Below are 15,382 nucleotides of genomic sequence, written 5' to 3' on the forward strand. Positions count from 1 at the left end.
AGTTCGCGCATCGCTCCTCTCCCAGCAGGCAGTTCACACTGTTTTCTACGAACCGCTGCGGGTGTCATTACATTGTTAATGACACCCCCAGATCGGTTCACAGATGGCACAGGAATCGGATCGCATGTGCATACCTTCCAACTTTTTTGAGATGGGAATGAGGGAGACCTATCAGCAAAAGTATGCAGGCATAGGACACACCCCTTACCACGCCCCCTTAAAGGAGAATTGTACACAAAAAAACAAGATTGGTTAAACCCACAAGTACTTTTTTTTTACACTACTATTCCTTTCATATTGGCTTTTGGAATTGACAAATGCAGCAATTTAGAAATCAGATGAAAGATGTATGATGCTTTTATTATGGTGCTGGGTGACAAGAAATTAGAATACGGTACCACATCCCATTTATATGAGAAAGAAAGAAGAGAGGGGGGCAGACGGGACCTTTAAGGTACCAGAAAAAGCAAACAAATTGAAAAAAATCTATACATTTTATTCAAACACTTATATATATATATATATATATATATGTATAATATATATGATATATATATAATAAAATCGCAATAAACATTTACAAAAATCACTCTATTATTTCTTGGAACATATACAACCACTCTCTTTACCCTACATGTTTCGCTCACAAGAGCTTCTTCCGTTACCATTTCTGTACAAAATGTACTCTATACAAATGTATGAACATCTTTTCAACAAAGTTTCTATAAACAAAGATATAACATATCTCATTGACATGCGATGTGATTTTATTCCTGGCAATTTTAAGCATATTCATTTACAATTGTTGTTTCTTTTATAGTATATAATACTTCATGCGACATTTCTCAAAAAACTCCTGAAGAAGCTCTTCACATCGCATGTCAATGAGATATGTTATATCTTTGTTTATAGAAACTTTGTTGAAAAGATGTTCATACATTTGTATAGAGTACATTTTGTACAGAAATGGTAATGGAGGAAGCTCTTGTGAGCGAAACATGTAGGGTAAAGAGAGTGGTTGTCCATGTTCCAAGAAATAATAGAGTGATTTTTGTAAATGTTTATTGCGATTTTATAAAAGTGTTTAAATAAAATTGATATACATTTTTTTAAATTTGTTTGCTTTTTCTGGTACCTTAAAAGTCCTGTCTGCCCCCCTCTCTTCCTTCTTTCTCATGTATGACGTCTTCTCACCTGCGTGTGACTATTAGCAGTGGAAGCTCAGATTCCCGTTCTGATGGAAGCTCTGCTGCATCGGCATCTCAATGTGTTTATAAAGGGCATCCGGCTCACTTTGTTTAATATAAAGCAAAGTACTTTGTGTGTGAGCGCTCCCCCCTCCCCCCCGAGACACATTTCTAGTCCTAGGAGCCCCTGTGAGCGGATAAGAAGCACATTTAATAGGAAGACTCAATTGTTACAAGTGGATTGTTAGCAGCAACTTGTTATTCTTCTGTCTACAATGAAGATGTGGAAGGGGACCTCCGGGAGGACGCGAGAAGATGGAGATCGTCGGGTACTCAGGTGATCCCTGGGAGAGAATACCGACTCATCCTGCCATGGCAAGTCATACGATGGGACTGTGATTAGAGGAAGACGTGCCATCTACGATCAGAGGGACGCGCACAGCCGTGCGCTGCTAACTGTCATTTATACACCAAAGTAAACCCAGCAACTGCAGCGTTTGTCATCATGAGATAGAAATGATAATAAATAGTGTTCTTTTTTTCTCTTTATTTGTCATGAAACATGTGTTTTACACTAAGCACCGAATCACCTAATCGATCAATGAGAACAGTAAGTGTGCAGTACAGTTTTCCTTTTATTTGGATCGTCAAAAATCGTGTTTGCGGTTTTATAGGTCATTGGGGTTGATTTACTAAAACGAAGTTGCATACCTTCAAAAGTTTTCTGACCGAATTATCAAGGTGATGAAGGGATCAACATTGAAATCCTGAAACGCGTCGGACGAACCACAAAGGAGATCAACAACTTTCAAACCAGAATTACTGTATTGTTCTTCTTTCTAAATCAATGTTCTAATTGGTGACTAACGCACCTAGTAGTGTTTTAATACTTTTTCAAATAAAATTTTGACAATTTTTATATACATATATATCTCAATTCTCTTTATCAAGTTGCCTTAAAAGTCCCATATGATTGGGGGGGGGTATTCTTTCTTTGTAATACTAAAACTGGGGAGTGCAAATCTGGAGCATGCTCTGCATAGAGACCAATCAGCTTCCAGGTTTTTCATCAAAGCTTTAATTGAACAAACTGAAGTTAGAAGCTGATTGGCTACCGTGCACAGCTGCGCCACATTTTGCACTCTCCAGTTTTAGTAAATCTCCCCCATTGCAGTGGCGGCTGGCTCTCCATTTATTTGGGGAGACAAACCCTCCCTCCTCCCTACACGTCCGCACTTACCCCATCCAGGTCACGGCTTCCCCAGCTTCACCTCCCCGGGCCAATCCGGTCTTAATCCGGTCCGGTCTTAAGACCCGCTTCCTGTCCTGATTGGCTGGGAGGAGAACCCGCATGACAATAGCAAATATTGATTCGCTAATGTCACAAGTGGGTGGGATCAGGGCGCTCAGCCCAACCTTTTTGAAGCCAATTGGAGCCTCAGGCTCTAATCATGTGCTTAAAAAAAAAACTCATAGAAATCTATGCGTCCGGCGCCATTAGGGGCCAGCGCATGGAGATTAGGGGGGTGGCGCCTCTGCGCCCCTTATAGACCGGCCGCCGCTGCCCCATTGTCACAATTAGGGGTCACACAGAATGCATGTAGGCAGGTGCAGTCTACTTTCTCCCCTGCGGGTGGCGCTCTTCCCCAGGGAGTCAAGAGGAACAAGGTTTTTCTATGGAAGGGGTGTCAAACCCAATTTCATCACGGGCCACATCAGCATTATGGTTGCCCCCAAAGGGGGCAGTTGTAACTGCAAGACTAAATGTCAAAAGCACCCCACCCACGTTACATCAGGTGTTAAGAGCCCCCCCCCCCCACCATCAGAAGTCAAGAGTTCCCCCACCCTTTCTTACATCACAGTGCACTCCCCTTACCTTGTGCTGTTGGGGGCGTAGCTGATAAGCAGAAAGTGTGGGGTCTGGAGGAGGATCAGAGGAGGGCTGAAGCCAGCTGGCGGAGGCTGCTGAATGCTGAGACCAGGGGCGGGGCAGAGATGAGGGCGTGCTGCAGCTGCACAGAGGAGCAGGATCTGTAGGAGGCATTTTGTCATCCTCTCTGCCGCAGACTGAGATGGGGCAGAGGCAAACCTCTGAGCAGCTGCAGGGAGGAGCTCAAGATCTGGTGGAGGGGTTCTGTCCTCCTCTCTGTTGCCTACTGCTGAGACAAGGTGGGGGCAGAGACAAGGGGGGTGCTGCAGCTGCAGGAGAGATGTGAGGGCCTCATGAAATGGCATGGCGGGCCGGATTCGGCCCAGGGGCCTTGTGTTAGACACATGTGCTTTATGGTTCCTGAGTCACTGGGGAAGCTATCCTATTGGATGCAGCTGCCCCATGTGACTTGTGCAGCCATCTTTGGTCAGGTAGAGCGTATTTAAAGTGGAACTGCACTGCGTCTGAGCACCACAAGCCAAAAACACAATTTGATTAAATTTTAATATTCAAACCCCCCGTTCCATCCATGTCTCCATGCTTTATTTTGCTTAGAAATCACCCTAAAAAACTTTTTTGGCTGTGGCCAACTTAAGTAAGGGCAGATGATTCATGTAGCATTTACTTTCTGAAATCCATCTGCCTTTAGCTCAGGCATGCAGGCAGGAGGGTGTGCTTAGCTGAGAAAACCCCTCCTCCCCTCCTGAAGACTCCTGGGATGTATGACATCATTTGCCTAGGCAACAAGCCAGGAATTAACAGTAGACCCCGGTATGTCTAGTTATCTCCAAACCTGCCCCCAGCTACATTATCCAACTAATCTCAAGTTTACCCAAACTGTCCTCTCTGCTCGTTCAAAAACCTCCTGCTCTCTAGCTATCTTGTCTCCTCCTCCTATGTTCAATTCCAGGACTTCTCCAGAGCCTCTCCCATCCTCTGTCACTCTCTACCCCAGTAGGTCTGGTGGTTATCTCCAAACCTGCCCCCAGCTACATCACAAACCTCATCTCAACTGCTCACCCAAACTGTCCTCTCTCCTCCTCCCAAGACCTCCTGCTCTCTAGGCCCTTCACCCTGCCCCCTCCTCCCCTCGTCACCTCCTCCCACGTTCGCCTCCAGGACTTCTCCAGAGCCTCTCCCATCCTCTGGAAATCTCAACCCTGGTATGTCCAGTTATCTCCTACCAGGTCCACCTTTAGGTGATCCCTGAAAACTGACTTATTCAGGAAAGCCCACTCCACCTCCACCTAAAAACTGTACTTTGGTCGCCTCCATCAGCTCATACCCCACAGCTAGCACCTTTTGTACCACCTCCCCCTCCCTTTTAAATTGTAAGCTTCATGAGCAGGGACCTCTTAATCCTTCTGTATTGAACTTTACTGTAACTGTATTGTCTCCCTTTATATTGTAAAGGGCTGCACAAACTGTAGGCTCTATATAAATCCTGTATAGTAAATACAATAATATATGAAAGTGTTGCACCATCTATATACCAATCTAGAAGACATATGCGTGTAGCCAGTGGTGCGCTTAAGATATCTGGCTCCTGGGGCTGCACATTTTTTAACCCCTTCCCCTCCTGCCCAACAATGATCCAAAGCAATAAAATGACACTTCCCTGTCAGGTGGAAGCGATCCAGTGGCTGTACAGCCTCCAGGTTGCTTCCACGCACCCCATTATGTGTCCCCTCCATACACACCCCGCCATGTTTCCCGGGCTCCACATGCCCATTGGCCAACCCAGAAACATCATGGCTGACCCCACCGGGTAGAGGGGAGGAAGAAGAGAATGACCAGGAAGAGATGTCACTTCCGGGTACTGGTGTCACTCCAGTAGCTTCAGTGGAGGACAGGTGAGGCATCAGGGGTCTTTTAGACCCTTGATGTCTCATCAAAATGAACCTGTCACCAAAAAAACATAGTGGAAGATTTCTGTTCTTCAAGAAATGGAAAAAAAAAGGTTAGCAAAAAAAAAGATTATGTAAAAAAAGTGTAAAAAAAGGCAGGCCCAGGTTGGCCCGTTATTCACAGTTAAAGCGTTTTTTACCCAAACACTTCATATTCCTGATATGTGGCTGCTGTGCCATGTACTGGTATGAGGAAGTCTCCTGTTCTCTTTGTATTGCTTTCTTTATGTGAAATCCTTGGTGTTCCTGCCAGCCCCTCCCTCTGCTTTCCTATTAAAGCGGAGTACCACCCAAAAGTGGAACGTCCGCCCATCTGATTCCTCCCCCCCTCCGGTGCCACAATTGGCACCTTTCATGGGGGAGGGGGGTGCAGATACCTGTCTAATACAGGTATTTGCACCCACTTCCGGGAATAGACTCCCGCGGGAGTCACGCCCCTTCCCGCACCCCCCACCGCTGTCTCCTGGGAAACGCACAGGTCCCAGGAGATAGCGGGGACCACTTAGGATGTGCAGCGCGACTCGCGCATGTGCAGTAGGGAACCCTGATTCCCTCATCGAGAATGGTGGTGGCAGCAGCCGAGAGCCGAGCGATTGATCGGCTTCTTCTGCCAACATCACTGGACTCCAGGAAAGGTAAGTGTTCATTTATTAAAAGTCAGCTGCTGCAGTATTTGTAGCTGCTGGCTTTTAATATTTTTTTTTTTTAGGTGGACTCCCGCTTTAAAGACTAACCACACTAAGCAGGAGAACACATCGTGGTCAGTTCTCTAGCTATGCTGGGAACTCAGCTCTCCTCCAATGATCAGACTTGTCCTGACACGCCCCCCCCCACTGCACGGCCATTCACTGGGAAGATCAGTGTGCTTCTGCCTCTCCTCCCCTCCCCCAGCTCTTAGGCAGCGGAGAACAGAGGGAATGTGATCACTTATAAAAAAAAAATGGAAAAAAGATATTTAGAATGTTTTTTTATATCTTTACACAAATGTTTTGCCTTTCATTTCTATTTTAAACTGAATAGGTTGTTTTACAAGGTGATCGTTTGCAATCACTCTAAACTGATGACCTGTAGGGGCTCCTAAAGCAATTTTAAGGATTGACATGTTGGGTATCTATTTACGCGGTGCAGCCTCATCTTTTAAATGTTTCTTTAATTGACTTTTTTATTATATTTTACTTTTTCAATTTTATTTATTTTTGCTATTTGTTTGTTTGATCGATATTTTGGGTCCTGCTCATTCAAATTTTCTTGTCACTGAAATGAAACGTCCATAGAGTGGAGGTGTTCTCAAATTTGACTATAAAGGTGGAAATACATACTGTAGTACCCTCCTAGAGTAGCGTAGGCTGTTAGGTAAATTTAGCTAGCTCCTCTGTAGTCAGTGGAGCAGGGGTTGATTATTTAGGCCTGCTCAGTGCTTCACAGGGTGCAGCTCTAAATACTTTCCCCTGTATTCTAGAGGATTCTGGAATTCTAGTGGGAGGAAGAACTGAGTGGGCTGCCTGAATATTTATGGAACTCCAGCCAATCCCTGGTGAGATGCGCCCAGTAGGTGGAGACAAGTCCATAAATAACCTGAAGCCTGAGGCAGAGTGCAGTGTCCCTGGGTCCAGTCCTGCTGGAGGAGAACTGCTGTGCAGAGGCTCTGCCCCTGGGGCAGGAATGCTAAAGAAACCGTTGTGAGGACACTAAGAGCCCAGTTAGGATTACTGGGGTGCCTATTTGCAAGCTTAGTCCTGGAATCAATTTGGGGCAGGAGTGAGCTCACTGGACAGAGCCAGGAGGAAGTTGGGGAAAGAGTGTCAACCTGTCCTATGGTGGTGTGAGTCTACATCTCCCTCACCACTAAGAGCCTGGTGGATATCAGAAAGAGGCAACAGATGATCCTATGGCTGTCAGAGTAGGCAGTCCATGTGCCGGAGAGTCAGTGACTGTGTGTAGTTTTTGGTCTTTGGGAGAAGTCATAGTCATTGTCATCATTAGAGTTTCTTTGGGGCATTTTTGTACAGTGCAGCAAGATAGTTAAGGATTCCTCCAGGGTATCCCATGCTCCCTCACCCCATCCAAGTTTTATGTTCCAATAAAACCCCAAAAAGACACCCCTAGATTGTTCTTTGAGTAGATGGTCCATGTGCGTAGACGGCCCATGGGAGTAGATGGTCCATGTGCGTAGACGGCCCATGTGAGTAGATGGTTCATGTGGTGGAGAGTCAGTGACTGTGTGTAGCTTTTGGTATCTGGGAGAAGTCATAGTCACTATCAGCATTAAAGATTCTTTGGGGCATTTTTGTACAGTGCACTAAGATAGTTAAGGAGCCCTCTGAGTATTTAGTTCTAGTGTATCCCATGCTCCCTCACCCCATCCAAGTTTTAGGTTCCAATAAAACCCTAAAAAGACACCCTTAGACTGTTCATTTGAGCCAGTGGAGGATTAAAGAAAATGCTATGTGCCTGTCTGTGTGTTCTAACTAGGGAATAAGGCTAAGACTAAGGTCTTTCAGGGACACACTTTAAGGACAACTTGTACCAAAGGCGCAGTTGTCCTTCAAAAACAAGCCTTCCTCGATGTGACCATTTATTAATATTTGTAGGCACCTTACATTCTCATTGAACTACTCTAATTTAGCGAAGACTAAATGACTAGAAATTTTCCTTAAAAAATTTGAAGTTGAACTGTTCGCAGTGCGCCTTGATGACTTTGGCCAGTGCCGGAGAGCCACAGTAGAACACTTGCACCTTTCCTTTCTTCTCCTGCTCAATTTTCTGGAAAACCTAAAACCAAGAATATAAATTATTAATTGCTTTTAGAAAACTTTCTATAAGCCAACCCAGAAATATTCGTCTGGAATTTAGTCATGCCTTGTTCCAGTCTGGACGTCCCGGCTGCGTTCGAGTCTTCAGTCCCGTAATGGAGTCTTTTTCTTCCTTCTTGGCCAGAAGGTCCAGAGCCATCTGTAGTCCGATGGCCTTCATGTCATTCTTGCCGAGAGCCGAAGTCATGTACATGTGCATTTCCAGGAATCGACCTGAGATACAGAATGTTATTTCATTTTCTGGACAATTGTACTGCAGTCATATTTATTTGGTTCCTAGTGACAGATTTAATATGGTGACAATTAATAAGTTGGCATCTTCCCAGCTGGGCAAATACTCCGACCACCTGCTGTCCAGGTCTAGGCCTGGACTTCAAGTGGTAAAACAAGCTGGAACTGTAAGCTTGTCAATTCGTCCAAGCGTGAACGTAGCCTCAATCGCACGTTTTCAATGCCCCCCCCCCCCCAACCGCAACCGCTAGTCTAAATGAAGCCTTATGGACACGGGGACGCGAGTTGAATTTTAGGGGAAGCTGACAAAAAGTTTCCTCTGGCGCCCCTTTCACCTTCCCATCACCCGGGGAAATTGAAAGTTCTTTTGACAGCACAAATGTATTTCTCGTCCGTGTCTCCTGAGCCCACTATGCGAGCGATCTGCATCTGACAGCAACGCTGGGATCCATGATTAGGATATGTGAGAGCGAGACGAGTCATTAATCACCGACAGGTTACCGCACAACGCAACACCTCTGACTGCGTACTGCACATCGGGGGAGGGGAAGTGATCTGCGGGAAAGTAATAAGGAAACGTGCCGTTCTGCAATCATCACAGGAAAGGAGCGTTCAGGTTCCTGGAGAGAGGAGAAGATTGCTGACAAATTTGCAAATCTGTATCCACCTTAAAGTGTGTTTCCACTTTTGCAGCCAAATTAGGATACTTTGACTTTAGGGGAGACGGGCTGTGACCATTGGGAGTAGAAAAGGTCCCAACTTCAGTGGGAATAAAGAATGCCCCATCGTTGGTGTCTTTGGGAGGAATTGTTCTCCTTTGTTGGGTGTCGGTCTGAGGAGTTATGCCCCATCATTGGTGTCATTTTGCCCAATTGTTGGCGTCATTGGGAGGAATTGTGCCCCATCATTGGTGTCATTGGGCCCAAATGTTGGTGCCATTGGGAGGAATTGTGCTCCTTCATTGGGTGTCGGTCTGAGGAGTTATGCCCCATCATTGGTGTCATTTTGCCCAATTGTTGGTGTCATTGGGAGGAATTGTGCCCCATCATTGGTGTCATTGGGCCCAAATGTTGGTGTCTTTGGGAGGAATTGTGCTCCTTCGTTGGGTGTTGGTCTGGGGAGCTATGCCCCATCATTGGTGTCATTTTGCCCAATTGTTGGCGTCATTGGGAGGAATTGTGCCCCATCATTGGTGTCATTGGGCCCAAATGTTGGTGCCATTGGGAGGAATTGTGCTCCTTCATTGGGTGTCGGTTTGAGGAGTTATGCCCCATCATTGGTGTCATTTTGCCCAATTGTTGGCGTCATTGGGAGGAATTGTGCCCCATCATTGGTGTCATTGGGCCCAAATGTTGATGTCATTGGGAGGAATTGTGCTCCTTCATTGGGTGTTGGTCTGGGGAGCTATGCCCCATCATTGGTGTCATTTAGCCCAATTGTTGGCGTCATTGGGAGGAATTGTGCCCCATCATTGGTGTCATTGGGAGGAATTGTGCTCCTTCGTTGGGTGTCGGTCTGGGGAGCTATGCCCCATCATTGGTGTCATTTTGCCCAATTGTTGGCGTCATTGGGAGGAATTGTGCCCCATCATTGGTGTCATTGGGCCCAATGTTGGTGTCATTGGGTGAAATTGTGCTCCGTCGTTAGGTGTCCGTCTGAGGAGTTATGCCCCATCATTGGTGTCATTTTGCCCAATTGTTGTCTTCATTGGGAGGAATTGTGCCCCATCATTGGGGTCATTGGGTTCCAAATGTTGGTGTCTTTGGGAGGAATTGTTCTCCTTCGTTGGGTGTCGGTCTGAGGAGTTATGCCCCATCATTGGTGTAATTTTGCCCAATTGTTGGCATCATTGGGTGGAATTGTGCTCCTTTGTTGGGTGTCAGTGTCAGGAATTGTGCCCCATCATTGGTGTCATTGGGCCCAAATGTCGGTATCATTGGGAGGAATTGTGCTCCTTCATTGATGTCAGTGGGGGGAATTGTGCCCCATCGTTGGGGTCATTTTGCCCAATTGTTGGTGTCAATGGAGTGAATTGTGCCCCTTTACTGATCTCAGTGGGGGAAGGGGGGATTATGCCCCATTGTTGGTATCAGTGAATAAAATAGTGCCCCAAAGCCAAGATAAAAGCAAGAAGAGGGTCGCATCTGGCCCCCAGGCCGCAGTTTAGAGACCACTGGTCCAAAAACCGTTACCAGCCTATGAAAGCATTGGTTCAAACCAGATGGATTAGACCCCAGATGCCTCGGTAAAGAGTACCTGTCACTGCCCATCACAAGGGATGTTGTTAATGCCCTGTGATAGCAATAAAAGTGAAGATACATTTTTTTAAAGAGACAGTGTAAAAATAAAATAAATAATAATAAGAAAAATGTTTAAAGCGCCCCCGACCCCCCCTGTGGTTGCACGCAAAGGTGAACGCATTACGAGGGTCATACATGCAAATGTAAACGGTGTTCGCACCACACGTGTGAGGTATTGTCACGAACGTCAGAGCGAGAGCAATAATTCTAGCACCAGACCTTCTGTGTAACTCTAAACCGCTAACCTGTAAAGGCTTTTAAAGCATCAACTGTGGAGATTTTTAAGTATTTTTAAGTTTGTGGCCATTCTACAACCGTGTGCAATTTCAACATGTGACATGTAAGGTATCTATTTACTCTGCATATCATCATCTTTTATATGTTACCAAAAAATTGGATCGTATTAAAATTAATTAAAGTTTTTTTTTTTTCAAAACAAAATTGCATTTGAAAAAAAGCTGTGTAAATACCGTGTGACATAAAAAAAAAAATTGCAACACCCACCATTTTATTCTCTAGGGTCTCTGCTTGAAAATCAAGTAAAAAATAAGGTAACACTTGTAAAATCTATTTAAATGCATCACAAACGCCTCGAACTGAAACTACACCACATAAGAAATGCGGAGAGATGAATTCAGCCTTATTGAACCGTATTGTGCGTGCACCACAGACTGCCCAACCCATCCCCGCCATGGCAGCGCACCATTAAAAACACAACCGGTGGTATCAGAGGAGCGGGGTGCGGACTCCTTCACTACCAGCTTATCAGGGGGAGAACATTAGGATTAGGTTTGGCTGGCACCCCCGGCAGGTACCCCACACGGGACAGTGCCCCTTTTTTCTGTATATTTTGTGTATAATTTTGTATATATTTTGTGGATATTTTTGTATGTATTTTGTGTCTATTAGAAATCCCGTATACCTTCCGGCTCCTCGTCAGCCTGGTCCAGCTCCAGCTTGGTTAACAAACTAACAAACCACTCGAAAAACTTCTGGTCTCGGTTTATCCAGAAAAAGTCCACCTGGAAACGGAATAAAATGGCGGAAATTCACTCGTCACTTTAAATGATTTTTTTTTGCAAACTGCAATTTTTTTTTCTCCAGTATCTGTCTGTTGTCTTATAATACACATTGATTTGTTAGTAGCCTCAGTCTTATTTAACCCCTTCAATACCGGGCACTTTCACCCCCTTCCTGCCCAGGCTAACTTTCAATTTTCAGTGCGGTCGCAATTTGAATGACAATTGCGCTGTCATACAACACTGTACCCATATGACATTTTTAGCATTTTTTTTCACACAAATAGAGCTTTCTTTTGGGGGGTATTTAATCACCTCTGGGTTTTCGTTTTTGCTGAACAAATAAAAAAAGTCTTAGTTTCTGTTATAAAATTTTGCAAATAAGTAATTTTTCCTCCTTCACTGATGGGCACTGATGAGGCTGCACTGATGGGCACTGATGAGGTTTCACCGTTGAGCACTGATGAGGCCGCACTGATGAGCACTGATGAGGCCGCACTGATGGGCGCTGATGGGTGCTGATGAGGCTGCACTGATGAGGCTGTACTTATGGGCATTGATGGGCGCTGATGAGGCTGTACTGATGGGCACTGATGAGGCCGAACTGATGGGTGCATATTAGGCCGCACTGATGGGCGCTGATGAGGCTGCACTGATGGCTGCTGATGAGGCTGCACTGATGGGTGCTGATGAGGCTGTACTGATGGGCACTTATGGGCGCTGATAAGGCTGCACTAATGGCTGCTGATGAGGCTGCACTGATGGGTGCTGATGAGGCTGCACTGATGGGTGCTGATGAGGCTGCACTGATGGGTGCTGATGAGGCTGTACTGATGGGCACTTATGGGCGCTGATGAGGCTGCACTAATGGCTGCTGATGAGGCTGCACTGATGGGTGCTGATGAGGCTGCACTGATGGGTGCTGATGAGGCTGCACTGATGGGTGCTGATGAGGCTGTACTGATGGGCACTTATGGGCGCTGATGAGGCTGCACTAATGGTTGCTGATGAGGCTGCACTGATGGGTGCTGATGAGGCTGCACTGATGGTCGTGGATAAGGCTGCACTGATAGGTGGCACTGGTAGGCCGGCACTGATGTGCGCTGTTGGGGTTGCACTGATGGGCGCTGTTGGGGTTGCACTGATGGGCGCTGTTGGGGCTGCACTGATTATCAGTGTAAACTGTGTGCTAACAGGCTTGCCAATAACCGGCAAGATAACAGGCAAGTCTGTTTACATGCACCAGCTGTGATTGGACACAGCTGATCACATGGTAAAGGGCCACCGTGATTGACCCTTTACTGCGATCTGTGACCAGCGGTTTTGAAATGGTACTCTAATACCACACACAGTCTTTGATGTCAGCAATATGCGTACAGTTAGAATTAGACTGGAGTTCAATGTAAAATTTGATTTGAACTTCTGTCCGAATATCTGAAATTCGGATGAATTTTGTTTCGTTATTCAGAGCATTCGGTAAAATTAGTTTATATTGTAATTCGGGTATTCGAATATATCTGAATCTCTAAATAACAAAAAAAATCATCCCAATATTAATTCGGCAGGAAACGCACATGTCTAGCGGTCACAGAGCTGGATGACCACGCTGTAGCCGTCTTTTGTCTATAGCATAGTCGGGAAGTAATTAAAGTGGTTCTAAAGGCAGAATTTTTTTTTTTTTTAACATTGTATTTCTGCCAAAAGTACCAATACCTGGTTTATTGATCATGGGTATCACTGATTGCTTGATTGGCCAGCAAACATCTCCTCCATGCCGCGCCGCATTGATGCCGTAATTAATGCAAAAAGAGCCCCAACCAAGTACTGAGTATATCCTATACTGTACATGGACAGACTTCTCACTAAGACAACATTTCTGTATTAAAAATCCTTTTTTTATTGGTCTTATGTCATATTCTAATTTTCTGAGATACTGAATTTTGGGGTGTCACTCGCTGTAAGACAAATTAAAAGAAAGAAATGCTTGAAATATATCACTGTGTATGTAACGCATCTATATAAAATATATGAGTTTCATTTTTTGAATTGATAACTTTTTGATAATATTCTCATTTTTTAGACGCACCTGTATATACTGTATACATTTGCAAGTGGTTTACCGGGGTAGCGGTTGAAGCTATCAGCCACAACCCTGTATTTTTTTTTTTTTTACTTTAAGCCAGCGGCTGGCTTTTTCATGAAAGCGATCCGAGGGGCTCATTAGCCACTGGAACCCCACCCGCCACCCGCCACTCGCCACTCGCCAATGTTTCTCGGGCTTACCATCTTTAAGCCTGAGAAACGATCCAACAGTGCGGCCGGCTGGTCACAGAGGCGATAAAAGACTAGATTGTCTTTGATCGCCTCTATGGCCTTGGAGGACCGGATCGACGTCATGACGTCACCTCCGGTCCTGGCTGGAACTAAACAATTTTTTTTTTTAAAGCAAAGGGAGAGAAATTTAACCCCCCCCCCCAGATTTCTTCATATAGAGGTCCTGTCATCCTTATTTCTATTACAACAGATGTTTACATTCCTTGTAATAGGAATAAAAGTAATAAAAAAAATATTAAAGGGACAGTGTAAATCAAATTAAAAAAAAAATGTAAAGAGCCCCATCCCTCCATGATCGCACGCAGAGGTGAACGCATATGTAGGTCGTGTACGCATATGTAAACGGCGTTCGCACCACACATGTGAGGTATCACCACGAATGTTATAGTGAGACCAATAATTTTAGTGCCAGACCTCCTCTGTTACTCTAAACCGGTAACCTGTAAACATTTTTAAAACATCACCCATGGAGATTTTTAACCACTTGCTGACCAGCCGCTGTCATTATACGGCGGTAGGTCGGCGCGATCCCGCGAACTGTCGTAGCTGTACGTCGGTCCCTTTAAGCGGGATAGCAGGCGAGCCCGCTGCATTGCGGGGGTGGTGATGCTTGTGACCGGCGGCCGCGATGACCGCCAGACACAAACGATCGCGGGTACGAAAGGCAGAACAGGGACGTGTGTGTGTAAACACACACGTCCCAGTTCTGCGAGGAGAGGAGAGAGAGATCGTGAGTTCCTACAAGCTGGAAACACTGATCTCTCATCTCCTATAGTCAGTCCCATCCCCCCGCGGTTAGAACACACAGTCAGGAAACACAGGTAACCCCTTGATCGCCCCCCCCCTAGTGTTAACCCCTTCCCTGCCAGTGACATTTATACAGTAATCACTGCATTTTTATAGCATTGATCGCTGTATAATTGTCAATCGTCCCAAAAATGTATCAAAAGTGTCCCATGTGTCCGCCATAATGTCACAGTCTCGATGAAAAAATCGCACTAGTAAAATAAAATTTAAAAAATAATAAAAATGCCATAAATCTATCCTATTTTGTAGACGCTATAACTTTTGCACCAATCAATCACTATACACTTTTTGCGATTTTTATTACCAAAAATATGTAGAAGAATACATATCAGCCTAAACCAATTTCAAAATTATCTTTTAAAAAAAAAAAAAAAAAAAATGGGGCTATTTATTATAGCAAAAAGTACAAAATATTGTGAGTTTTTTTTTTTTTTTTCAAAATTGTCTCTCTTCTTTTGTTTATACGGCAAAAAATAAAAACCGCAGAGGTGATCAAATACCACCAAAAGAAAGCTCTATTTGTGGGGAAAAAAAAGGACATCAATTTTGTTTGGGTACAGCGTCGCACGACCACGCAATTGTCAGCTAAAGCGACGCAGCGCCGTATCGTAAAAAATGGCCTGGTCATCGAGCAGCCAAATCTTCCGGGGATGAAGTGATTAATGTGGTTGTTAACCCACTCATATAAATTTATATAAGCCCCTCTGTGTCCTAATAACAAGTGCTCCCGTCTCTGTGTCTCCTTTACCGGATTTCACAGCAGCTCCCCGAGATCACATCACAGGCCGGCTCTCTCCTCTGCCAGGCTGACAGATGCAGTGGGCGGGGCCAAGATCCCCTTGCTGACGTCAACC

At 45.1% G+C, this 15,382-nt stretch overlaps 1 protein-coding gene across 1 annotated transcript in view; it reads right to left on the reverse strand.

The window, feature by feature from the left end:
* Nucleotides 1-7,408: 7,408 nt before the first annotated feature.
* Nucleotides 7,409-15,382, reverse strand: part of NOX5 (NADPH oxidase 5) — an 89,633-nt gene continuing 81,659 nt past the window's right edge. Inside the window, exons 15-17 of the mRNA XM_073618268.1 lie at nt 11,291-11,390; nt 7,884-8,050; nt 7,409-7,796 (exon numbers count right to left, since the gene is read on the reverse strand). Of these exons, the coding sequence (XP_073474369.1) occupies nt 7,665-7,796; nt 7,884-8,050; nt 11,291-11,390 (399 nt within the window). The 3' untranslated portion in view covers nt 7,409-7,664. The remainder of the gene's footprint in view (nt 7,797-7,883; nt 8,051-11,290; nt 11,391-15,382) is intronic.

This window comes from Aquarana catesbeiana, linkage group LG03 (assembly GCF_042186555.1).
Source record: "Aquarana catesbeiana isolate 2022-GZ linkage group LG03, ASM4218655v1, whole genome shotgun sequence".
In the NCBI taxonomy this organism is placed as follows: domain Eukaryota; kingdom Metazoa; phylum Chordata; class Amphibia; order Anura; family Ranidae; genus Aquarana; species Aquarana catesbeiana.